This window comes from Phacochoerus africanus, chromosome 4 (assembly GCF_016906955.1).
Source record: "Phacochoerus africanus isolate WHEZ1 chromosome 4, ROS_Pafr_v1, whole genome shotgun sequence".
Lineage (NCBI taxonomy): Eukaryota > Metazoa > Chordata > Mammalia > Artiodactyla > Suidae > Phacochoerus > Phacochoerus africanus.
Window position 1 is genome coordinate 116,730,325 of NC_062547.1, and position 27,039 is coordinate 116,757,363.

At 47.4% G+C, this 27,039-nt stretch overlaps 1 protein-coding gene across 2 annotated transcripts in view; it reads left to right on the forward strand.

The window, feature by feature from the left end:
- The window catches only part of LOC125126224 (colorectal mutant cancer protein), a 337,404-nt gene extending 313,700 nt beyond the window's left edge, over positions 1-23,704 (forward strand). For both annotated transcript variants that reach the window (XM_047778410.1, XM_047778409.1), the window contains exons 15-17: positions 4,128-4,228; positions 20,070-20,192; positions 21,977-23,704. In XM_047778410.1, coding sequence (XP_047634366.1) covers positions 4,128-4,228; positions 20,070-20,192; positions 21,977-22,157 — 405 coding nt within the window. In that variant the 3' untranslated portion in view covers positions 22,158-23,704. The remainder of the gene's footprint in view (positions 1-4,127; positions 4,229-20,069; positions 20,193-21,976) is intronic.
- Positions 23,705-27,039: the final 3,335 nt, after the last annotated feature.

Sequence of the window (27,039 nt, forward strand, 5' to 3'; positions counted from 1 at the left end):
AAGGCCAGAGATTGAACCCACATCCTCATGGATCCTAGTCGGGTTCGTTAACCACTGAGCCACAAAGGGGCATACCCCAAATCTACATTTTTTTTTTTTCCAAAAAATAATCTCACTTTTTGTAACAGGTAAAACGTTTTCACAGATGCCTGTCTTAGCAGGGAGTGATCTGTGTGGTGGTCCAGGAATCTGGTTCTGGCTCCACCTCCAGCCGTCCCACATCACACAGTGACTGTCCTTATTGATCACTGGGACCGGTCACTGCATCTGTCATCTCCCTTAAGTCTCACAGCTCTAAGGAAGGAAGGCTTATCCCCACTTACATGACGAAAATGAAGTTTAAAAGAAGTGAGGGGGTCTCACAGCTAATAAAGGGAAGATTCAGGATGTAACCCCAATCTGGCTGACGGGCCCTTCTTCTCTGCTCTGGCTCCTCCTCAACTTCCGTGAGGTGGAGGCAGGAAGCAGCTAAGGCAGAGGGGAGGAAAGCGAAGCCTGATTGCCCAGAGGGTACCACAGTGGGCTGTGGCTGATAGCATCTTGCAGACTGATGCTGTCATTAGCCCACAAGCCATTTTTTTCTAGAATCCAAGCTCATTCCATATCAGCCTGTATCTCTGAATATTTCCAAACACTGCATTAGAGGAAAAAAATACTCTAGACCCTCAAGAAAGATATCCCTCATCCCAGGGTGCTGGAATTCTGTGCCTCGGGCTTTCTGTTCCTTATTAATGCCAGCTTCTCCTAACTCTGGTTTATCTTGGGCCCAGGACTCATGGGCGTGCACTGACGTGCTGGTCTAATGACGTGCTGGTCCTCGTGGCCAAGGGGCAGGGGTGTCTCCATGAGAGAGAGGGGTGTATATCTGCAAAGAAAGCAACTTGCCGATGCTGTGTGGCAGTGAACGGTCACCTCCCAAACAGCTAAGAACTGTGCTCCACAGAGGCCACAGCCACCCACCTCTCACCTCTGAAGGCCCCAAGGGAGTCCACGCTGTAACACCAGCTGGGCTGCTCTCCCAAGTCCCCAGCTGCTTCTCAGTCATCCATTCACCTGATGGATGTGATTTGGCCCAAGTGCCAGGGGCAGTTCCAGGAGTTAGGATTCCAATGCAGGATGCCGATGGGCAAACAGATGTTCTCAATACAAGGACATTGTGTCCTGAGAGCAAGGATCGATGCCTAGGGGAAGGGAAGGCCACAGCCCAGACCCAGAATCCAGATTTGGAGATTCAGGACAGGTTTCCTGAACAGAGACCCAGTGGAGAGTGGGCGCTAGGCCAATGAGGAGGGCCGGGGCAGATGAGGAAGTCCGCCCTAGGCCAATGGATGGCATGCCCCCACGGCCTGGAGGGAGGAGGCGATCCATGGGCTGAGAGGCCAGCCCAGGACCTAGAGCAATCACTGAGGGACTTTTGCAATAGGGGATGTGACATGGTCTGGGCTTTTGGAAAGGTCACCGTGTTGGGTGCACCCTGAAATCTTGTTCCCCAGGGCCTGAGGGGTCTGGGTGAGGTGAGCAGAGAAGGACCTGGGGCTTGGGGAGATTGGGTTTTCTGTTCATTGCTAACAGCTTCAGACTCTTTGGAGAGCCTGTTGAGTTTATTAGCAGTCACTTGGGCCAGAGACCGAGAGACAGAGCTCCAGTGATTATATGTGTGTGCTTAGGGTGTGGCGGAAATGGACTTGCTAGGCTCTCGCCAGAATGCCATGAACTGAGCATTTCCACCTGGTTCTTAGTATTGATTTTGAGCGGGGGAAGCGCTGTGTTTTGTGGAGTGGCTTCAAAGTACAGAGATCTCTTGGACGGAAAAGGCCAGATGATCTTATTTTTATTTTTTTATATTTGAGTGAAGAGCTTTACAAGAGTACCCTGTGTTGTTCAGGTAATGAAATTAGAGTAAACTGATTATTTGGTCTTTCAGAAATCAGATCCATTTACTATATCCATACTGTCTCCCTTCTGGGCTATTCATTTGCCCTTATTTGTTGCTAGATGAGGCAGGCAGTCTGGAGCAGGGGCTGGGAAACTGTAAAAGGCCAGAGAGTCAATATTGTAGGGTTTGGGAGTCATACAGACTCTGCCGCCACTACCTAGCTTTGCCAGTGCAGAATTGTGCTGCAAAGGCAGAGACCATCCGGACACAGAGGCTGTGTGCTAACACGTTATTAACAGATGCTGAGATTGGAATTTCATAACACAAAACTTGCCTTGGATTTTTTTTCACCATTTAAAAAATAGAAAAAAAAAAAAAAGGGAGTTCCCATTGTGACACAGCGGAAACGAATCTGACGAGTATCCATGAAGACGCTGGTTCCATCCCTGGCCTCACTCAGTGCATTGGGGATCTGGCGTTGCCATGAGCTGTGGTGTAGGTCACAGACACCGCTGGGATCTGGCGTTGCTGTGGCTGTGGCTTAGGCGGGCAGTGACAGCTCCAATTGGACCCCTAGCCTGGGAACCTCCATATGCCGCAGGTGTGGCCCTAAAAATCAAAAAATAAAATAAAATAAAATATTAAAAATAGGAAAACAATTCTTACTCTTCAGGCTTTATAATAATAGGTGGCAAGCCAATTCGGGATCTAGAACACCCACTCTTGCTCCGCAAGGGGGAGTGTCGTGCTTGTTTTAAAACTGCCCTCCAGCCAACAAGCTGGGTCCCAAATCCCGCCCAAGCAAGTTACATTTGGTTTTCTTAGTTCTTGCCTTAGTTTGGTTTTCTTAGTTCTTAGTTCTTGCAGCAGAGCTTACCAGCCCTGTTTGTTGAGAGGCACCTGGGGAGACAAAGCTGTCCTCTGTCTGTAAGGAGTCTTTTTGTTTGTTTGTTTGTTTGTTTGTTTTAGGGCCACACCCATGGTACATGGAGGTTCCCAGGCTAGGGGTCGAATAGGAGCTGTAGTTGCTGGCCTACACCACAGCCAGGATGCAAGCCATGTCTGCGACCTGCTCCACAGCTCATGGCAACACCAGATCCAGAGTTCACTGGGCGAGGCCAGGGATTGAACCCACATCCTCATGGATACTAGTTGGGTTCGTAACCCAGTGAGCCACAACAGAAACTCCTGTTTTTATTTGTATTATTTAGGAGTCCTATGAAATGTTAACCTCACAGGGCTGGTCCATGGGGGCTGGGCTCCACAGGGCACTGGATGGAGAGGACTGAGGGAAAGCAGGGGCGGCAGAGGGCAGGGTGTTGAGATGTTGCTGCCTCCTACACGGCAGCCCGGATGTGGTGGCACTTCCCTACCAGAGGGCAGAGGAGACCCAGTGCCCTCCTGCCATCTGGACTTCTAGCTCTGGATGCATCCTGCCTTGTATCTCCCTGTGTACATTCTGTCTCATGTAACAGATCACGGGCTTTTTGTTCTCAAACCAGGGCTGTAGTTGCTTCTCCATAAGGGTGTTTCTGAGTACACTCTCAGATGGCGCTGTCCCCGGGCCACTTTACCACACAGCATGGCAGCTGCCCTCTGGCTGTATGCAGAGAAAGTAGAGCCCTCTAAGGGGTATGATCGTTGATTCATGCATAGCCTGGACTCCTTTGAGAGCTTCTGGCTCTTAGGTTTCCTCATCTGTAAAAGGAGAGGCTTTGGTTTAGATGATGTCCACGTTCCAGTCTAATGCTAATCGTGGGGGTGCACTTCTGGTCTCCTCCTCCTTTGCAGGGTTATCTAGATGCTTACCCTGCACACCCTAAATCCCTCACTCTAGACATGATTGCTTTCTCCCCAGGGACTGTGGGGCGGGGGGAGGGATGACACAGGACACTCACATGTATTTCCCACTTGTCTGTCATGAGTTACAAGAGGCTGAACCCAGTGGTGCAGGGCACAGACCTAGAGCCAGCCGACCTGGATTGGAACTCTGGTTCCGCCGTGTCCTAGCTGCTGACCTCTCCTTGGGGAGGGGATGACGATGGTGTCTGTCTGCCTCAGAGGGTCATCACAAGGAGTAGATGAGGGAACATGTGGGCAGGGCTCAGACTAGTGCCTGGCTCAGCGAGGCGCTAAGAGGTCATCATCGCCCCAGATGTGGGGACACCCGCTGCCCTGTCCCCTCCTGACCCCTCCTGTGGGTGCCCTGGCCCGGCCCCAGCCCTAACCCGGGTGTGTTTGCTGTCCTCAGGAGTGTGCTGATGCCACCTCCCCAGCTCTGTCTCTGGCTGAACTAAGGACGGCGTGCAGTGACAGCGAGCTGGCTGCAGAGTTCGCCAACGCCATCCGTCGGTAAGCACCCTGCCTGCCGCCCCGATGGGCACCTATTCCAGGAGTGATGGCTTGCTCCTCGGTTCTCCTGGCCGCTGACGTCCGCTCCCCGCAGAGCATTACGGGCTGCCTGGGTGGGGGGTGAGGGGGGTGCATGGAGGAAACCTGGCCCGGGCCCGGAGGTCAGGGAGGGGGTTTACAAGGAGAGTAGACAGTCATTTCACCTGCAGAGAGAAAAAGTCTCTGTCTTTGATTTTTGGTTGTGGTAGGGCTTTGGCTAGAACCTCAGGACCGTGTTAAGTGGTGACAATCAAAACAGGCATCTTTGGGTATCACGAGGATAGAATATTGCAAATTTTGTTGGATCTTTAGGGATTTTTTTTTTTTTTTTGGTCTTTTTGCCTTTTCTAGGGCCACTCCCATGGCATATGGAGATTCCCAGGCTAGGGGTCGAATCGGAGCTATAACCTACACCAGAGCCACAGCAATGCGGAATCAGAGCCACATCTGCGACCTACACCACAATTCACGGCCACGCCAGATCCTTAACCCACTGAGCAAGGCCAGGGATCGAACCTGCAACCTCATGGTTCCTAGTCAGATTTGTTAACCACTGCACCATGACAGGAACTCCGGACCTTTAGGGAATTTTTAACACTTTCTTTGGCTGCTTTACATGTCTTTTATATTCTTGAAATATAAAGATAATTCAGTTGACTGAAGGGAAAAAGCAGCCACCACCACTAAACATCTTAATGTGGTTTCCAGCTTTAGTGAGAATGTCTGCATCCCTGGCTCTCTCCAGTCAGGGGGCCTCATCGCTTTCACTCGCAGACAACGTCCCCCTGTTGTGACAGTGTTTCTTCCTCTCCATCCCTTCCAGATCTGTCTTCTATATCCTAACTTTTCATACTCTCCCCACACTCTGCACCCTATACTAGAGCCGGGCTGCCCAGTAGATGTGCAGTGCAAACTGCACCGTCATTTTAAATGTTCTAGAAGCCACATTAAAACAGTAAAAAGAAACAGGTACAAGCCACTTTAAGAGCTTGTGCAACCCAATGTACCTAAAATACCACATCTGTATGTAAATCAATATTTTTTCAGGATATGAACGAGATAGCTTATCTTCTTCCAATTTTTTCCCTGTATTTTCAAAATCCACCGTAAATTTGGTAAATTTACTTTCAGCACATCTCAGATTCAAAGCAGCCACTATGTCCAGGGTTCAGTAGCTTGCATGGCTGTGGCCGCCCCGTCAAATAACACGGTTCTGGGGGAGAGAGGTCTTCAACTCTGTTTTCCAGCTCACTCAGCTCTTCCTCAGCTAGAGCCATCATGGCGTTTGGCTGATGGGGTGAGTTTAGTTTGGTGATGAAACCTCTCCTCTCCTGTGCAGTGATATCTTCTTGCATCTCTCTGAGGATGTTTATGACACTTATTCTGAAATGCAATTTTGCCTGCTGTATTAACGGTTTGCCTGCATGTGCGCTTCTGGGGTTGAGTTGTGTGACTCTTTCTTGGCCTCAGCTCAAGCTCGCCTTTCTGGCCTCTCTGCTTCCCCTGGCTGACGACAGCTCTCTAGGCGGTGTATCTGACCCAAGCATCTGGTCCCCTTCCGTTCTGATGGCCGGCCCCTCTGGTTTGCAGCCCCTCTGCGTCCCCTTCTTCCTATTGCCACAGCTTTCTTCTCTGTGCATTTAGGGTGGTGGTTTCCCTTTTCAAAAAGGACAAAAATCAGGAGTCCCCATCATGGCTCAGTGCTTGGCGAACCTGACTAGCATCCATGAGGATGAGGGTTCAATCCCCGGTCTCGCTCAGTGGGTTAAGGATCCGGTGTTGCCATGCGCTGTGGTGTAGATTGCAGACACGGCTTGGATCCTGTGTTGCTGTGGCTGTGGTGTAGGCCAGTGGTTACAGCTCCAATTGGACCCCTAGCCTGGGAATGCCACTGGCAAAGCCCTAAAAAGACAAAAAGACCAAAAAAAAGGGGGGGGGGACAAAAATCTGCCCTTCCTTTTTTATGATTGCTCATGGTTTCTGGCAGACAGAGAGCACTCACTTGGTTTCCATTATGCTTAAGGGTTTTTTTTTGTTGTTGTTTAATACGTTTCCCGTTATTTTGGGGGCTCTGGGGTAGGAGGGCTACAGTTTCTGCTCAAGCTGCTATCTTGGTCTGGCCGGGGCTGTTTATTTTATGGGGTGGCCTCCAGGCTGAGGGGGGATCTGAGGCTGCCTTGTGGGGAGCCTCACTGCTCTTCCGATTTACTCACTGCCACTTACTTTTTGTCTTGCCTTCCAAGTTGTAATAGCTCAGTTTTTACACTGCCAGCGCCTCTGGCCATGTGGTTAAATGGTAATCGCTTTGCTAGAAGCAGGAAGAGAGAAACTGCAGGGGGAAATGCCCTCGGCTCATCCTAATGTTGTGACTGCGCCAGAAACGCGGGATGCACACCACCCCCTGCCTCCAACAGGGAGCCATTTGGATGTTGTCTCTGTAAGCTAAGCCCCCGCATGTTTCAAGTTCCCCGAACCTCAGAGGCTTTCGCTGGCACAAGCAGGATGCAGGTTCTGCTGACTCAACATAAAGAGACTGCATTTGTTCTGTCAGTCACAATGGATTTCCAATAACCAGCCTTAAGTCGGTTAGCATGGATTTCTAATCAAGGCCCCAAGATACGGAGCCAGGAAACAACCCGCAGAGCTACAAGAGAAAGGAAAATAACATAATTATCCTGTAAATACAGCCCAGGAGCTGGAATCATCATTTCATGAGGGTATATAATACAGACACCTGAGGGCTGAGGTTGGGGGGTGTTTTTATTTTTCAAATCAAATGGAAACCAATGCCTTCTTGGAAGGTCTTAAATCACCACTGAGCTAGTAGCTGAATCCGGGGAGGGATTCTTCCCAGAATTTTGAGAAATAGCCCTTCCTTGGGAAAGCCTGGTTCCAAACCTCAAAGTTGTGGACTGGGGGAACCAGACTGAAGGGAGCAGGTGAGGACTGGGGGCGGTGGGCAGAGGCTGGGTGGTGGTCTTTTCGGGAGGAGCGCCCTGAGGGACGGTGCCTCGTGACACTCCAGCCACTGGTTCCGGTTACTGTCCTGTCCCAGCCCAGTCTCCCCAACACCCAGACAGGCCAGAGCCTTGGTCAGACCCCTGCCCCCCAACTTTGCTCTCTCAGGGTGCCTGTCCCCCATCCTTCTTCTGTTTGGAACAGAACCAGACCTCGATGTAGTTACACATGTACCATCTAACACCCATCTACTGTGATTCTGTCCCCTCCACTTCCGTGAACGTTTGTTGTGGTTTGTTGGCTCCGGCGTGGCCATCAAAGCCCATCTGGATGGCCAGGTTTCCAGTCTTGCACATGAGGAGTTTTCTTGTCAGGGTACCTTGTCTTCGCCATTGCCTGCACCGGCTACGCGCTCCAAAACCCTTCCAAAATCCATCCCGGATCCCTCTTACCCGAGGTCCTAGTAAAATTTAATTGAACCACCTTTCCCCTTAGGAGGCGAACTATAAAAATGCAGTTAAGGAGAGGGAATTACCAGAAAGACGTCATCTTTGTACTCACGCGGTATTTGTGTAGCCTGCCCTCGGGACCCCAGCTTGGCTGGGATACTTCATCTCCAGCATGTGCTTAGGAGACGGCCAGGAGCAGGTGGTGTTCTCCATATGATGTGGGCTGCGGGAGACAGGCACAGCAAGGCTGAGCAGTTTCCCAAAGTCACACAGCGAGCCGTGGGGAATTCTCACTCTCTGCCTTCTCTGCTGGCAGAGGTTTACGTGCAGCTGAGTGTGAGTTGAGCCTGCTCGTGTGAGCTCACCTTCACCTGGACCCACTGTGCTGTGCATGGTCTGGGCGAGCTCATTCCGCTGTGCCCCTGGCAGGCAGCCACCAAATGCCGAGGGCATGTGACGTGCTGGCAGTGGGGACAGACTTTCCCAGATGCACAGTCCCCAGGTTGTGGTTAAAAGGTAAGGACGCTGGGCCTCTCGGTGCTGGGCCTCAGAGAGGGGTCAGGAAAGGGCTGTGACGTGGCAACTCGCACGACCCCACATGATCCTAAGAACGGCTGTCCTTTGCCTGCAAGAGATTGTGCTCATTTAGTCACAGGCTCACCAGGGGTCTTCAGGGAGCTGCTGAGCCCTTCAAGGCCCTGGGCTCTGCCACCTGTGTCTGCCCGTGCCAGACAGTTCTGTAAAATACGAAGTGAAGGCAGTCAGCAAACCGCAGCGCCCCTCCGCCTGGGGACAGGATGTGCCCGACTCCAGCAGAGGAGGGGCCCTGAGGCCTCCTTTTATCTCTCTGATGAGTAACAAGCGAGTCGCTGCCAGGAGGGGGCTGCGGGTCAGATCCCTGTAAGACGACATGGGGGCAGGCGGGCCCCGTCTGATCAGTGTGGCCGTGGAGGCCAGCTCTGGAGAACCTGGACGTGGCCCTGTTGGGTGTGGGTCAGGCACAGGCAGGAGGGCACATGAGGGTGTCTCAGAGTTCAAAGGGATGGAATGGGGGGGAACCCCAGTCACCCAGCCCATGGGCCTCCACTGCTGGGCAAATTGCTTAAATTGCCAGCGAAGGGATCCCACCTCCACCCACAGGGGCAGCACTGAAACCAAGAGAAGAAAAGTTTTCAAAGCAAGGAGGCACCCCCTTCAATATGTTTGGGAAGAAGGGGGAAGGCAAGCTGGAGAAGGTGGCTGTGCAGGGAGCAGAGCTCTGGAGAAACTCTTGGGAAGGTGATCCCAGAGCTCCTGAGAATAACTGTATAAAAGGGGGGGTGGGGGGGGTGTCTTTCAAGGTCACGGAGTAACCTCACACGATGGGAATCTGGTGGGTACGGTCCTAAAAGTGTTCTGTTGCCAAGCAACAAATTACCACAAGTTTTGCAGCTTAAAACAAGGCCCATTCTGGGAGTTCCTGTTCTGGCGCAGCGGAAACGAATCTAACTGGTATCCATGAGGATGCAGGTTCGATCCCTGGCCTCGCTCAGTGGGTTAAGGATCCGCCATTGCTGTGAGCTATGGTATAGGTTGCAGATGCGGCTTGGATCTGTGTTGCTCTGGCTGTGGTATGGGCAGGCAGCTGCTGCTCCGATTCGACCCCTAGCCTGAGAACCTCCATATGCTGTAGGTGCGGTCCTAAAAAGCCAAAAAAAAAAAAAGAAAAAGGATTAGCGTCAGTGCAGAACACCAGAGCCAATCTCAAAAAAAAAAAAAAAAAAAAGCCCTAAAAAAAAGCAAAAAATAAATACATAAATAAATAGAGCCCATTCATTAACTCAGTTTCCATGGGTCAGAAACCTGGGCCCAGCATGGCTGGCTTCCCTGCCTAGGGGCTTGAGAGGCTGCATTCAAGGCCGTGTTCTCATCTGGAAGCTCTTGTGAAGAATCAGCTTCCAAGCTCATTCTGTGATGGCAGAAGTTAGGTCCTTGTGGTTGTTGGGCTGACATCTCTTTTTTTTTTTTTTTTTTTTTTGCTGGCTCTTGTCCAGAGGCAACTCCCAGCTCCCAGAGGCAACTCCCAGCTCCCAGAGGCCTCCTGAAAGTCTCCTGCACAGTCTCCCTGATCCTCAGGGCAGCAAGCCCCTCCCTCTCATCAGATCCTTTTCCTGCTTCAAATCTCTTTCCAGGAAGAGCCCAGTCCTGTTGAAGGACTCACCTAATTAGACCGGGTCTACCCAGAATAATCTTACCTGAAGATCAGCTGTTTGGGGCCTTAATTACGTCTGCAGCATTCCCTCACAGGAGCACGCCACCAAAGATATCTTAAAACACACTTCTGATCGTGTGGCTCTGCAGACAGACAGACAGACCTGCAGTGGCTTGGCCTTTAAGATCCCCCGTAGGTCCCTAACGTAATTTGCTAGCCTGTATTTCACGTGTCTATTCACGGAATCCGTGGTCCAGATTCAGGCAGATGTTCATCTTTCCGAGAGCACGCCTTTGCTCTGTCCCCCGCCTGTCCCGGCTCCCCGACCCTGCAGGCCCTCCTCCTCATCGCCTCCAGCAGGACACTCATCTTCCTGACCCTCCTCTGTCACCTCTTCTCTGAGCCCCTGATGGTACAGACTCACCACCCATCAGTGCCCACAGACCATGTGGTTGTCAGAGGGCCTTCAAACAAACCACATCCAGCTTCCTTGAGTTCAAATCCATGTCCGTGTTCCAAAGCCATTGGCCTAGCTCTAGAAATAGGGCCGTGAGAGGCAGCATGGCACAGACAGACCCTTGTTTGAGCAGCTAAGGATTAATCATGTTTTTGTGCCATACACATAGTGGAATGAAATGGGAACTGGTTGGGGTCCTTTTAAAGAGGGAGCACCCGCTGAGCAAACACGCAGCAGAATCTTCACCATCTTATTAGTAGGACCATTATTTTTAAAGGTGCTGCTTTATTAAACGTGCACTTGCTGATTCCTCCTATGTGGCTGATTTACAACAGCAATCAGGCAGTGGAAGTTGTGCTTAGCATTCCACAAATGCACAGGGGTCTGCAGGACGTTAATGGAATACCAAGTGTGCCTGAGTTCATTAGCACGTAAATAAATGGCTAAGCTCCAGAGCCGGCCTCCCAGGGCACAGGGAGAGACGAGTACTAGCCCGGGAGTTGAGGTGGGCGTTGCTTGGGTAACTGAGATTTCTTTTCATTTCTTTCATTCCCCCCATATTCCAGAAGGCCTTCCCCAGGATCCCAGAAAAGCAGAGGGATGGAGAACATCAGAGCACCCCGCAGGAGGGCAAGGCTGCGGCATGCAGATGGGCGGGAATCATGTCTGGACAGGGAGGTCTGGGCTACCATCTCGCTTCCGCCCCTGGCAAACTCTCCCTGGCACAACATCTGCATCACGTCCTTCTGTGCGACACCCCTTCTTAGTTCCACGGGCCTGGGCTCTTGACTGGAGGGCTCTGTCTCCCACTCCAGTGTCTGCTCTTTATGGATCAGCATACTTCAGCAAGATGCTGAGGAGCAGGCTCCCGGGCAGACCCCTGTGTGCGCCCCAGCTCTGTGGGTAGACTGGCAAGTCTCTTTGCTGCATCTCAAGTGCCTCATCTAGAAAACTAGAATACTAATAAGTCCCAACTTCTAAGGCTTGGGAAGACGAAGGAACTTCATCCTTGTAAAGGGCTTAGAGGTGGCTGTTACTGCCGGCTGAATTTTCTAAAAGATAAGTCGTTATGCCTCACATGATGTAGTCACTGTGAAGAATTTTTTCTTTTCTAAAAAAATCAAATATTGATTGCAGTGAATAGTGAGGAAATGACAAGCTGCTAGGTGCTGGGTGTCATAACTCTGGGAGATTAAGATGGGTGATCAGGGTGGGCTTCTCTGAGGAGGTGACATTTAAGCTGAGATGAGAAGGAGGGAAAGTAGCCAAGTGGAGGGGACTGATGCCTGGGGTTGTTGTGGGAAAAAGCCTGGCACACTCTAAGAATGGAAGGAATTCCAGGGTGCGAGGGGGAGGGCATCACCAAAAGACTAGGTCAAGCAGGGCCTCACAGTCCAAGTAAGACCACAGGCTTTATTCTAAATACAAGGCAATGATATGATCTGTCATACAAAAAAGCTCTTCTAGCCGCTCTGTGGAAACTTGACTACAGGGTATAAAGGTAAAGCAGAGAAACCAAATTAGGAGGGTCCCGTGGTTGTCCAGGCAAGACATGATGGCAGCTTGGCCCTGGATGATGGTGTAGGAATGGCATCCATATGGTCCATGGGGTTGCTGTTGAGTGGATGCCGAGGGAAGGGCTACGGCTGATTTGAGACCAGTGTCAGCACCAAGAAAAATGGCCTTGCCGATTGCTGACCAGGGAGGATGCGTGGATGGGCGGGACCATCTCAGAGGTTCTTCTTTGGACCTGCTGGATCAGAGATGCCCGTTAAGCAGAATAGACACATCCGGAGATCTGAGGAAAGGCCTGAAGATAAAAGATGTACAAGTTTTTAGCGTGTATGTAGTTTTTAGGGGGGGAAAAAATGGAAATGGAGTGAAGCCAGTAATGAAAGCTGGGGCATAAAGTAGGGTCCAGGACCAAGTCCAGGACCAGCACTAGGAGGTGGAGCCAGGAGCCAGGGCAGACGACCAAGGGGATGGCTGGAGGGGTAGGATGAAATCCAGGTGCTCGGGTAAGATAAGAAGGTAAAGTGAGGACAGAGAGGGACCTTTGGATGTGGCCACGTCAAGATCAGCAGTGACCCCGTGAGCAGTGACAGTGGAGACAGTGGCCTGGTTGGGGTTAATAAGGACATGGAAGGTGAGGCAGAGGAAGCACATAGGCAGACAGTTCTCTCTCGGTGACTAATTGCGTGTCATGAGCAATCGCTAAGAAATTCCAGGCCCTGGGGCTGCGGGGCCGTGACTCCCTGCAGTCGGTCTGAATACAGCTCCTCTGGAAGGTTTCCTGGCTGGGCACACAGCCACTCGGCACCTCATCAGCCCCGGACTCTCACCCTGCCTCCTCATTCAGACTTGGCTGTTAAAGTCCTGCTGCTGGCCTTTAGATTTTAAGGGGGATGCAGCCTCCACCCTGATGGCCCCTAGTCCTGCTTCCAGGCTCCCGAGCACACCAGCAAGACCTCGGCAGAGGCCTGCAACGCCGGCCCCTGCCCAGCCTCCCGAGTCTGCCTCTCAGATCCCCTGTGTATATGCCACTGCCAACAATTATGCTTCAGTTAAAAAGGTACAAAGCAGAGCTCCTGTCGTGGCTCCTGAATCTGACTAGTAACCATGAGGACGCAGGTTCGATCCCTGGTCTCGCTTGGTGGGTTAAGGATCCGGTGTTGCCATGAGCTGTGCTATAAGTTGCAGATGTGGCTTGGATCCTGCATTGTTGTGGCTGTGGCACAGGCCAGCAGCTATAGCTCCGATTCGACTTCCACTCCTGCAGGTGTGGCCCTAAAAAGACCAAAAAAAAAAAAAAAAAAGATAAAAAAAGATTAAGAAGCACCTCTGTGTGGCTCCAGTAAGATTCAGGGACCCTTTGTGGCCAGAAATAATCCTGGGGAGTGGAAAGACCTGTAACTGAAACCCATGTGTATGCTGGGGGTGGGGAGGATGTGTAGTATGTTGGGGAGAATGGGTTAATGTGCTAATAGAAAGGTCCAGCCTTGGAGTTCCCGTCGTGGCTCAGTGGTTAACAAACCTGAATAGTATCCATGAGGTTGCAGGTTCGATCCCTGGCCTTGCCAAGTGGGTTGGGGATTCTGCATTACTATGAGCTGAGGTGTAGGTCGCAGACGCAGCTCAGATCCCATGTTGCTGTGGCTGTGGCTGTGGCATGAGCCCGTGGCTACACCTCCGATTCAGCCCCTAGCCTGGGAACCTCCATGTACTGTGGCTGAGGCCCTAAAATAACAAAAGACCCCCCCCCAAAAAAAAAAGAAAAGAAAAGAAAGAAAAAGTAAGGTCCAGCCTTGTCTTCTTAGTTGATGCTGTAGGTTCAAATTATGGGAGCCTATACTACTAAGAATAAAAAAACAAGAGATTACCCAGCTCTGGGCGTTCCAGAAAACACTGTGTGAACACATTCCCACTGAGGGGGCAGATGGAACATGCAGTGTTTCCTTTGTACTTTCTCATCTGCGTGGAGCCTAGTAAAGTGCTCCTTATTTAGCCTTATTACCTAGACAAACCATATAAATTCTTTCTTGACTGAAAGCCAAGCCAAGGTGAATTAGAAACTAGAAGGAACAGGACATGAATGGCTGAGGTTCCAAAGGGACTTGGATTAGCAGCTTTATGGTTTGTTTTTCAAGGCCTCCTCTGAAAATCTGAGGAAAGCTACAGACTTAAGAAAAGCGGGCCCATGCGTGTCATTTTACATAAAAATTCAGTGTTCAAGACCATGTGAAGCTCATTCACAGACCCCAGTGAAGAGCACAGCTGCCTTAACAGTTTCCCAAATTTGCACAATAATAAGACTCACCCGGGGTGCTCTTTTTATTGGCAGAAATGGACCTATAACATGATATTAGTTTCAGGTGTACAACATGCTGATTCAGTATTTGTATATATTGCAAAATGGCCACTAAAAAAAGTTTTGTTAACATCTGCCACCATACACAGTTACCAAAAATTTTTATTTCTTGAGAACTTCTAAGATCTCCTCTCCTAGCAACGTTCAAATATACAGTACAGCATCATTAACTCTAGGCTGCGTGCTATATGTTACATCTCTAGGACTTATTTATTTTACAAATGGAAGTTCATACCTTTTGACCCCCTTCTCCCATTTCACCAACTCCTACCCCCCCTCCCCCCGCACCTCTGGCAACCACCAGTCTGTTCTCTGTATCTATGAGCTTGCTTTTTATTTTGCTTTTTGTATTGTTGATCTCCACGTATAAGTGAGAGCATATGGTGTTTGTCTTTCTCTGTCTTACTTCACTTAGCATGAAGCCCTCGGGGTCCATCCATGTTATTGCAAATGGAAAAATTTCATTCTATTTTATGGCAAATAATGATCCATTGTATATATACCATATCTTCTTTACCCATTTATCCATTGATAGGCACTTAGGTTGTTTCCATATCTTGGCTATTGCTAAGTAATGCTGCAGTGAACATGAGGGTGCAAATATCTTCTTGAGATGGTGATTTCATTTTCTTCGGATAAATATCCAGAAGGGCAACCGCTGGATCATATGATAGTTTTATTTTTAATTTTTGGGGGAACCCCCGTTCTGTTTTCCATAGTGGCTGCACCAGTTTACATTCCCACCAGCAGCACACAAAGGTCCCTCTTCTCCTACACTTGTTATTTCTTATCTTTTTGATAATAACCATTCTGACAAGTATGAGGTTATTGATCCTTATGGTCCTGATTTGCATTTCTCTGATAATTAGTGATGTCTAGCGTCTTTTCATATATTTGGTGGTTACCTATTTTGTCCTTGGAAAAAATGTCTACTCAGATCTTCTGTTCATTTTTTTAAATGATGATTTTTATTTTTCCATTATAGCTGGCTTACTAGTGTTCTGTCAATTTTCTACTGTACAGCAAGGTGACCCAGTCACACATATATGTATACATTCTCTTTTCTCACATTATCATGCTCCATCATAAGTGACTAGATATAGTTCCCAGTGCTATACAGCAGGACCTCATTGCTTATCCATTCCAAAGGCAATAGTTTGCATCTATTAACCCCAAATTCCCAGTCCCTCCCACACCCTCCCCCTTCCGCTTGGCAACCACAAGTCTGTTTTCCAAATCCATGAGTTTCTTTTCTGTGGAAAAGTTCATTTGTGCCGTATGTTAGAGTCCAGATATAAGTGATATCATAAGGTATTCGTCTTTCTCTTTCTGACTTACTTAGTATGAGACTCTCTGGTTCTATCCATGTTGCTGCAAATGGCATTATCTTGTTCTTTTTTATGGCTGAGTAGTATTCCATTGTGTATATATAGCACATCTTCTTAATCCATTTACCTGTCAGTGGACGTTTAGGTTGTTTCCATGTCTTGGCTGTTGTGAATAGTGCTGCAACGAACATGCAGGTGCATGTGTCTTTTTCAAGGCAAGTTTTGTCCGGATATATGCCCAAGAATGGAATTGCTGGGTCCTGTGATAGTTATAGTTTTCTAAGGTACCTCCATACTGTTTTCCATAGTGGTTGTACCAATTGACATTCCCACCAACAGTGCAGGAGGGCTCCCTTTTCTTCACACCCCCTCCAGCATTTGTTATTTGTGGACTTCTTAATGATGGCCATTCCAGTTGGTGTGAGGTGGTACCTCGTAATAGTTTTGATTTGCATTTCTCTACTAATCAGTGATGTGGAGCATTGTTTCATGTGCTTGTTGGCCATCTGTATATCTTCTTTGGAGAAATGTCTATTCAGGTCTTTCGCCCATTTTTCAATCGGGTTGTTAGCTTTTTTGCTGTTGAGTTGTCTAAGTTGTTTGTATAGTCTAGAGATTCAGCCCTTGTCAGTTGCATCGTTTGAAACCGTTTTCTCCCATTCTATAAGTTGTCTTTTTTTGTTGTTCATTTTTTAATCGGGTTGGTTTTTTGCTGTAGAGTTACCTGGATTCTTTATGTATTTTGGATATTAGCCCCTTGTTTGAAACATAATTTACAAACATTTTCTCCCATTCAGCAGGTTGTCCTTTGATTTTGTCGATGGTTTTCCTTTGATATGCAAAGTAATTTTAATTTGATATAGTCCCATTTCTCTATTTTTGCTTGTGTTGCCTTTGCTTTTGGTGTCCAATTAAAAAAATCACCAAAACCACCACCAAGAGTGATGTCAAGTACAGCCGAAATGACCACAACATAGTAAATCAACTACACATCAGTAAAACTGGAAAAAAAAAAAAAAAGTCAGTGTCAAGGAGTTTACTGCCTATGTTTTCTTCTAGGAGTTTGATGGTTCAGGCCTTAGCAAGTGTTTAATCCATTTTGAGTTAATTTTGGTGTATGTTCTAAAACAATGATCCAGTTTTGTTGTCTTGTATATGGCTATTCTCTTCTCCTAAGATGGTTTATCACAGAGAATGTTCTTTCCCATTATATAGTCTTGGTTCCTTTGTTGTAAATTAAATGAATACATATATATATGTATATATTCATGTATATATGATGGGTTTATCTGGGGGCTCTTTATTCTGTTGCATTGATCATGCATCTGTTTTTATGCAGTACCATACTGTTTTGATCACCAAGAACACTTCATAAAACTCTAATTCCTGCGTCTCAACCCAAACCTAGTGAATCAGAACCCAGGACACCCTGGGTACCATTACTGGAAACACATGCTCTAGAGCACCACTGTCTGCTAGTAACATGACATGAGCCACAAAGACAAGCCCCACGTGTGACTGTACATGTTCTCGCAGCTACTTAAAAACTTTTAAAAGCAGTTTAACATATTTGGCCCAAAGTATCTAAAATATTATCACTTCAATGTGTATTCATTGTTTTTTCAGTTATTAAGGTATTTTGCATCCTTTTTTTATATTAAGTCTTCAAACGCCGGTGCGTACTGTACACTTAGAGCCCATCTCAGTTCAGACTGGCTGTGTATCACGTGCCCAAATGGCCTGGGCTGCAGAGTTGTTACCTCGCAGGGCTTGAGTGTTTGTTTCCGTTCAGATTAGCGACACTGGAGGCCTGACTGTGACTGCAGGCCTCTGCCTTGCACAACAAGACCAGGTATAAAACAACTCACATATTAGGTTAAAATTTGAGGTTTAGCCTCATCTTTCTGTCTTGACACAAATCAGCATCATGGTTCTACCCTGGAATTTGAACAGTAGTAGTTCACTCCTGTCTCCCTTCCTGAGGCCTAAAGGTTTGGGGGACAGTTCTCAGCTCCCAGAGGTGGCTTCCCACGCCCAGCCCTGTACCCCATCTCCCCTCACCCCCAGCCGGTGATGGGCAGGGTCTCCAAGGGCCTCCCTTGGCTTCCTGTGTTCTGTCCTCCATGGGAGGCTGCCGAGGTCTGGAAAGATCCCCCTGTCCCCAGAGGCCTGGGCACTGGGGAAGGAAGCCCTTTGTTTAGGGAGGGCTGGGACTTCCCAAACTCCCGCTTTGGGGTTGGGGCAGGGATGTGGATGTAATCAGGGCTCTGGGCAGGCTCAGGCTATGCGCGTGAGTTCATGGTTAGACTGCAAGTTCTCTCCATAATTTTCTTCTTTCCCTTTACATTATTAATCAACTTTAGAATAAAAGATGAAAAGAATCCAAACTGTAACAAAATGAAAAACCAGTAACACTTTACTCTTTTTAGCCAGAAGGAAGAGGGGAAGAATCTTCGATGCTCTCCTGACTTTCCCTCAGGGGAAAGAGGTTAGCCTGGAAAGTGGCAAGGTGGGACTGGGAAGGGAGGGAGGAAGGGGGCCGCCCTCCCAAGACCTCTGGTTGCACATGGTGCCACTCTCATTCCCATAGATCCGCAAACAGATCTGAGGAGATTTCCTGGTGGCTGCCAGGGCCCAGGGGAGACACCAGCAGGGCTCCTGCTTCCTTAGGGATGGTGGGAAGAAGTCACAGGGTGTTATCCTCACTTAAAAAGATAAAGGCAGGCCTGGATTTTTGTGCTGCCATTCCTTTCTTCAGGAATTAATTAGGAAAGCTGGAATTGCACTTCGAATAGCCTGAGGCTGAAATGTAAAAGCCATTTGAAAAGCCGGAGGCTACACAACAAGCAGGCCTAACCACTGAGCACCTGAGAGCCCTCCTCCTTGAGGTTACCCCTCCCCCACCAAGACTCTCACCTTACAGGGAAGCACAACTGAGACTCCACACATGCTTTACCAAAGCATCCAGAATTATAAACATTTCAAGCAATGCCAAATGAGTAAACAGACCATGGAAGCCTCCCTCACCCTCCTTCTGGGAGGTATTGTGGAGGACTGAGCCTTCTAGTCTGTTGTTAAGAGTCTATCTGCTGTTCACGCATTTTTTGGTTGTGCCTGCAAAGACGATATCCAGTAAGAACTCACCCTTTTCACTTGATGGAATTTCAGAATCCCGGACCCTCTGCCTGCATTTTTTCTAATGGTGCAGACCATTTTAATAGAACCAATACTCTGTTCTTAACCAGCCCCCTGGTAGTTTCCCAGTCTTAGCTGTTACAGCCAGTGCTAACATGAATCCAGGTATTCTCATGTATCTTTAAGAACCTGCACTCATACTGTTTCTGTAATAAACATTCCTAGAAGCCAAGTTGCTTAGTCAAGAGATGTGTTCATTTTTAATTTTGCTGAATACTGCCAGATGCTTTCCAAAACCATTGTATTAATTAATTTACATTCCTCACATGCTCAGATGTTGTTTTTAGAGGAATTTCTTCCATCAGTTCTGGTTTCTCGGTTTCTGCAAGGAATCACACACCTTCAGTGAGTTGTTCTGAGCTGTTTTAACTATTGTCACTGTGAAGCTGTTCCTCAGGCATGGCGCTCGTCGGCACTGGGGAACACACCAAGCAAAGTCCCTGGGGCTCAGAGAATACATACTGGTGTGGGAACCTGCTCAGCTCACATGTTACACAGAACATGGCAGACTGTGGCAGTGTGCCACGCGTGACCCAACACAGAGTGACCGTGATGGGGACCTTGGGAGGGAGGAGGGTGGTCTGTAAAGTCTCCTTGCCCAGGTCTTGTGCTCTTGGAATTAGAGGAACTGCGCTAAGCTGACAGGATACCCAAAGTCTCCTAAGTAAGCTTGGGTCACTGTGGCAGTGAAGACCCAGTGGAACTTGAAGCTGGGGAGTGGGGAGTCAAGTGAAAGTGCACATATAACTTCAGTACTTCAAAGGCAATCAGAGCCCTTCAGCATGAGAAGAATCCCCATTCCACTCCCTCTACCATGACCACCTTTTATTGTTTTGGAACTTGGGATGGTGTTGATTTCACTGATAAGGACTTGTCCAAGGAAGGCGCCCAGACCAGAGGTTTCTGCTCTGGATCCCCTGAGTGCTTTGGGAGATGCTCAGCACACTTGGAAAAAGGCACGGAGAGCAAGACTCAGTTTGTGGTCAGGCTGCATTCTCTTTGGTGAGCACGTGCTAAACCCACACCAGAAAAGAACTGAGCCCCTCAGCTGAGTTTCCCCTGCTGGAAAACTAGAAACAACATCCTGTCTTGTACCTTGGCGACACCCACTTAGATCTCTAAAGGGTCCTGGTCATTGAAAACAGCAGGTTCCAGCAGGCCTTGAAGAAGTCGGTAGGTGTGGGGCTCTGTGCACGGGAGCGCTTTTGCCCTCTAGTGGCTGCCCTTTGTTATTACTCCTGCCTTTGGCCTTCGAAAGCTAAACCTTCCTCCTCTCTGCCACCACTTCCAGGGCCATAGCCATCTCCACCATCATCTCACGTTACTCAGCGCATGCTTCATCTCTCCTTGATACAGGGAAAAGAAGCTAAAGACCAGAGTTCAAGAGTTAGTGAGTGCCTTGGAAAGACTCACCAAGAGCAGTGAAATCCGACACCAGCAATCAGCAGAGTTTGTGAATGACTTAAAGAGAGCCAACAGGTAAGATCTCCCTGTTTGTAATCATCAGTGGTGCTTGTACACCAGGGGAGACCATTTCTATAATTGCTGAGAATCAACTGTGGAGAATGCTGAGAGCCCGATCTTCCTAGGGCATCATTTCTCAGTGTTCCACAGAAACCCAAGTGATGCTCGGTAAGAACAAGAAGCCCTTGGGCCAGATGTGTTTGGGAAATGCAGCTGACTCTGGCCCCCTCTTAATGCTTCACATGGTAAAGGTTCTGAGCAGTCATATAATTAAAGAGAAAAAAAAATCAGCCTGTTTTAAGTCAATGTTTCACAAACAAAACTGGCTACAGAACTTTTTATCTGAGTAGCATTCAAGAATCGGGTGCAACACTTCGGGGAGCACTGCTGTGAGACAGCAGCTTCAAACTTTGGGCTCATGACCTCTTTACCCTCATCAAAAATTGAGGACCTCAAAGAGTTTTGTTCTTAATTATCTATTAATAAATCTCATTCAAAGAACCTCAAACAGATTTTTAAGAGTTTTTATTCATTTTACCAAAAAAAAAAAACCCCAGTAAATTCACTACCTATAAAACAAATATCATTTATTTTAAAAATTATTATTTTCCAGAAAATAATTAGAATGGCACTGTTTTTAACAACTTTGAAGATCTTTTTGATGTCGGGTTTATATAAAACAGCTAATAAATTCTTACCTCTGCTTCTGTAGGCAATATAGATTTTTTGAGAAACATTTTCTAACTACAAATAGGCATGAAAATGGGTTTTCTCAATATCTGCAGCTGGAAAATAAAGGACCTCACAGATTTCCCCTGAGAGGGTTTTGCGAATCCCAGGGGGTTGGTCCTCAGACCACGTTGGAGAATCTGATAGTATATGAAAGGGATCTGGGCTGCTGTTTTGTACCAGAGAGGGTGTGGGGCCTTACCAAACTCTGGGCTCAGCCCCTGTGCCCTCCCCACCCCAGGAGGGGACAGTTCACAGAGGTCTGTGTTGTTTGGCTGGCAGCATTCGCTTATGACCTCTGTGCTCTGAATTCCATGGGCCCAAAGCATGGCTGCCTATCAGCCCTTATCCTAGGTGAGGGCCCTCAGGCTGCGGTGAGAGAGGAACTCTGCTGCAGCTTACACTAGACCATGTTGCAAGCAGCCATGGAACAACAAATAGACCCACTCTCTGTGTTTCTGTGACAGATTTGGGAAGTCAGGTACCTTTTCTGCTTATGTATTTTGGATGTGGCTAGTTTGGATTTCGGATTTAAACCCCTAATAGGTTAGCTACATGCTGCTAGCAGTTGGGCTGAATTTTGTTATTAAGTCAATACAAGAATGTTCATGAGTGTTGAGACACTACTTAATTTCAAATTTTTACTGAAGGGAGTTCCTGTCATGGCTCAGCAGTTAACAAACCCAACTAATAGCCCTGAGGTTGCGGGTTCGATCCCTGGCCTTGCTCAGGGGGTTAAGGATCCGGCATTGCCGTGAGCTGTGGTGTAGGTCGCAGACGAGGCTCGGATCCTGTGTTGCTATGGCTGTTGTGTAGGCTGGCAGCTGTAGCTCTGATGCAACCCCTAGCCTGGGAACCTCCGTATGTTGAGGGTACGGCCCTAAAAAAAAAGAAAAAAGAAAATCAAATTCTTACGGAAGAGGCTGTGTACTTTCAATTACCTGCATTGGCAAGGATAAAACATCTGGTGGTTATTTACTGGACCAGGTTACCCAGTGGAGAGGACAGTGTGTAATCTCAGTGTTGCTGAGGATAAGTCTGCACTCTCATTTCCCTCTCTTCTCACATAGCAACCTGGTGGCTGCCTATGAAAAAGCAAAGAAGAAGCATCAAAACAAACTGAAGAAGCTGGAGTCTCAGATGATGGCCATGGTGGAGAGGCACGAGACCCAAGTGAGGATGCTCAAGCAGAGGATAGCTCTGCTGGAGGAGGAGAACTCGCGGCCACACACCAACGAAACTTCACTTTAACTGGCACTCAGACTCTCAAGCTCTGCTCGTGGAAGCTAAACTCTAGCAGGTCACTGAGGAGAGAGGGGCGCTGGGGGACAGAGGACCTGTTGGGAGAACGAAGAAAGGGGAGATTGGCAGGTAGGTCAGCACATGGACAGTGAAGTGCCCTGGTCTCAGCCCTGGTGGCACCACATAGACTGTACCCAGAGGATGCTGCTTCTCCCCTCTCGGGCCTTGGACAGTGTGGAAACACCTGCCAGGCATGCCGGCTCCACAGGCTGTGCTTCTGCTTTCAGCACTGGCTGTCACTCTCTCACCTTTTCTGTTCTGAAAGTTGTGTGTTGCTGGTATAACTTGGGTATTGTCTGTTTTTTAAGATTTTCCATTCTTTTTTTTTTTTTCTCTCCTTTTAGTAGACCACAGCCTTACCTCTGACGTCCCCAGTGTATCTTCTTTCCTTCTCCTTCAGGGGAAAACTAATGGGGTGGTGGTGGGGGTGAGCATCTAGAAGAACTGCTCATTTGTTTATTGCAACCAGGCTTTGGTTTTCAAATCCCACATATCACTAAGGTGTTCTGGGAGGTAGATCACAGGCGGATGGCACACAGGTGTTACTTACAGGCACGGGTATGTCGAAGCCACAGGTAGAACAGCTGGGACTGAAGAGTTCTGTGTGGGATCAGGAAGACCCATTATACTTAATCTCAGCCCCAGGCAATAGCTAACTGCCAGAGTCCAAGCTTGTCCACATGAGCACACACAGAGCTCTGGACCTGCCTCTGTTCCTCTAGGGCAAGAGGCAGGATGCTGAGGAGGTGTTGTTTTTGCAGGCCAACCCCACCTACTTAAGAGATTTTTACTGCAGTGCCAGTTCAAGACTTCAGCCCTATTAAAGGGTGAAGGGAGGGCAAGGGGAAGGGTACAGTCGCTGAGAACTCAGACATGGCGATGGTCACCATGTGGTGCCTCGGCAGGTGAGATGTCCAGCAAAATGCTGACAGAACTGAGCAGGGCCAGAGTACCTGAATTCTTTCAGGAAGGTCTTCCCTCTTAAATTCATCCTTCTCTTTCTACTGTAACCTTCTCTGTTTCACTTTGTTTTTCAATTCTTCCATCCCTGCCCTACACTGACCAATACATTGTAGAGGACCACTTGCCATTTGAGTCCCTGTGCCCATACGCTGTTTTCCAAGGGCATGGCACAAGTTCCTCCGCCTTTTCTGCATGGTGGGGAAGGATGTCTTAGCCACCACCTCAGAAGGCAGAGCAGTTCTGTCCCCAAAGCAACCACCCTTCCCTCTCAGGCCAGCAGTGAGGCTCCCCATCTTTAAAAAAAAAAAAAAAAATCAACTGGTGTGTGTGCGAAGGGCCTGGCTTTGGGACGCTTTGATTGCTTCCAAGTACCATTTCTTCCAAGTCAGGCAAACTTGGTTCTTGTCAGTGATATTCAGTCACCTTTTACTCTTTGGATAAAGCTTCACTTTGTTACAAGGAAAACGTTTTGGTAATAAAAAGTTTAGGAGTTCCCGTCGTGGCTCAGTGGCTAACAAATCCAACTAGGAACCATGACGTTTCAGGTTCGATCCCTGGCCTTGCTCAGTGGGTTAAGAATCTGGTGCTGCCATTAGCTGTGGTGTAGGTCACAGCTGTGGTGTAGGTCACAGAGGCAGCTCCGATCTGGCGTTGCTGTGGCCCTAGTATAGGCTGGCAGCAACAGCTCAGATTAGACCCCTAGCCTGGGAACCTCCATATGCCATTGGGTACAGCCCTAAAAAAAGGACAAAAGACAAAAAAAAATGTGTGCAAAAAAAGGTGCAATGGACAAAATCATGGTTTTCCCCATCTTGCCAGCTTGCCCAGGGAAAATGTCCTCCCTAAGCAAACTGGGCTGTGCAAAGCAGGGAACCAGTCGTGGCTTTCTCTTGTGTGACTGAACAGGCATCAGAACAGATGGACGGTTTTCATTTTTACCAACGCTGAAAAGTAGAGTGGACCCAGGAATTAACATCCTGTTTGCTGAGCTGTCTACCATGCTTGCTCCAAGTGAAAACAGAACCTGCTCTAGGGGCATGGAACGCCTCCAGACCCACAAAGTCTCGGCCCCTCCACTATGAGCCCCAGTATTACTGATCCTACTTGGCCTCATTCTGAGTTTATACTTCAACATAATACTTGCAGATAAGTGGTGATGGGGTGAAAACTCTTTCCCTGGCAAAACTGTTACTTATGTATAGAATAAAAGCTATTAAATAGTTGATTACCTTTCCTTGTATTTTTCACCTACTCTTAATCCTTGTTGAAGGTGAACTTCCAGGCACTTGATTACTATGCTAATTGCAGGGCTTACGAAAACCGCATTGATTAAAATAAATGATTGCAGGTGCCTGGATCATTTTGTTTATAACCAAAGTTTTTCTTTCTAAATAGGAGCTGGTTTATATCAACATCTCCATCAGAGGTAAACAATGATCCTGATTATAACCTGTACAAGGTTAAAAATGTTCAGACTTTAATTTTTTCATTTTCCCCAGTGGTTACCCATTTTAGGCAGTCACCTTTGCTGTTCAGACTTTAATCTTTGGTTCTTAGACAAATAGGCATGAGAAGACGGACCCATTGCACCGTTGCTTTGGAGAATAAGTGGGCCTATCAAGCGGATCTGATGTTCTGCCAAACCCCATGTGCACCAAACTGCCATGGACTTGTAGGCGGTAAGATTCCCCCTTTGAGATTTACACCAAAAATCACTTATGACTAAGGATCTTACGTGATCAGACAGTAGGGATTTAGCATGCCCTTGATCCCGCAGAGGTACACCAGATATTTTATCCTTGTCAGTGCAGGTAATTAACTGTTTGATAGTCACTCTCATCTGCTGACATGTCAGGTTTCTGAAGTCACTATCCATGCTGCCTGAAACTGGAATAGTAGGATAATAAAAAAAATTAAGTGCCAGTTAAACATAATTGCTTAATTCTCCTTTGAGATGATGCATAACACTTCTTCCCAAGTCCTCCTATGAGCCTGGAGCGATACATTTTACAGGACAACCTCTGAGAACTGGACATTCTACTCCACAGAGCCAGTCCAAATAAGGCTCTCTTTTTAGGATGAGCAGAGCAGAGATTTTACTTTTCTAAGATAAACTTGAAATTACTGGCAAGTCCCCTAGTTCCCAGCTGCATACAGGTTACATCATTTTAAATGAGGGGAAAAAAAAAAAATGCCTCAGCTACCTGATCTGCACTGGACTGCCTGGGTCGTTGGCATGACTTGTTAACTATAACCCACATAAATTATTCTTTAATCAAACATCTAACAGCTCTCAAGAGTTTGGGGTATTGTGCTTATATTTTAAGTGAAAATGAGAAAGACTACAGAAGACACCCAAACTTTTATTAATGACTTCTGAAAGTCATAATCTTTTTCCATAAAATTTTAAACTATTCACAAATTTGTAACAGTATGTCTCACCAATGAAACTATATAGAGAGAAAAGATCACGTTTGGTAAGTTACAGCTGCGCCTATTTCTAAATGCAGCAAATAGCATTTAATTAAAAGTAGTCTTAAGGGGAGAGAATTCTGATTGAAATTTCTATATTGAATGTAATGAGAATACAACCCATAGGGCTGCCAAGGTTCTGGGAGGAAAGAAGCATAAGTGACATTTAGTTTTTCTGCTATAAGTGAGTTTGGTAAAACAATGCCAAAAGAAAAAAACCCTGAAAAAACCATGTAGCAATTATTTTTCTCTTTCGCCAATGGAATGGCCTATTTGACAAGAAATGATGCAATTACAACCTTTCACTGAGGCTTGCTGGGCACTAGTTTGTAGAGGCATCGATTGTTACAAAACACAAATTAAGCCTCTGCTAACACACAATTCTTATGAAGTCTATCCAAGTCCTGTTCTAGTTCATTGAAATCTTGTGTTCACATGGGCCAGGCTGAAGCTAGCTCTGAACCTGTCACCTTCTGAAGCTTCTGTTTCACACACTTGAAGTTACTTTCTAACTAACTACACTTGTACTCACTAGTAGATGTATGACTATGGTTGCCAAACACTAATTTTTTAGAATTGGCGCCCTAACTAATGCTGGCTACAGCCACGGGAGCATCACTGAGTACTCAGTGGCCGTTAAATAATTAAGGACATGGAAAAGGATACAAGTTGAATAGCAGCTGTTCACATATTCTTATTTTGCTAATTCTTATGTAATGAAACAAACATAGATTCACAGACAACTATTAAATTTCTGGTGACGGGTTATACTGGATAAATTGTCACACTGCATGTGAGTGAGATTTTGCACGTGACCAAGAAAAGAAAGCCTTCTGTCCTAAGAACAGCAACTGCTACTGGGTAACTACATCCATACCCAGTAGTACTGATTTTTCCAGTCAAGGCAGCTATAACCTCACTCATCCACTAATCATCTGAAATATCAGCTCAGCAGTACAGAGCAAGCAAGAGACAAAATTCCCTCCCACTGATGACCTGCTTATTTGTTCTGGCTCTCCTGTTCACTTTTGCACTTTTCTGCAAATCAAATCCATGTGGAGAATGTTCTGTTTGTAGAACTCTTGAGTATTCACTTACAGTTAGTGCTCATGTCAGGACGGCCAGGTGAATGGGAACCCATAGTAATCCGCTTCTGTCTGAACCCAATGCAAAGATGCTGAAACACGTTCACTTCTAAACAGTTTTTAGACATTGTCAAGACTTACTTTTACTTTGCATGAGATTTTAGTTTCCCATTATTTGAAAATGTGCTACTTTTAAGCCGCTTGAATGTACTGTCAGTTATTAAAGCACATGCGTCTAAGTTTGCATTTGTCAGTATTGTTCTGCTGTTTGTATTAAAGTCTCATTTTAAAGTTGCCATTTAACACTGTAC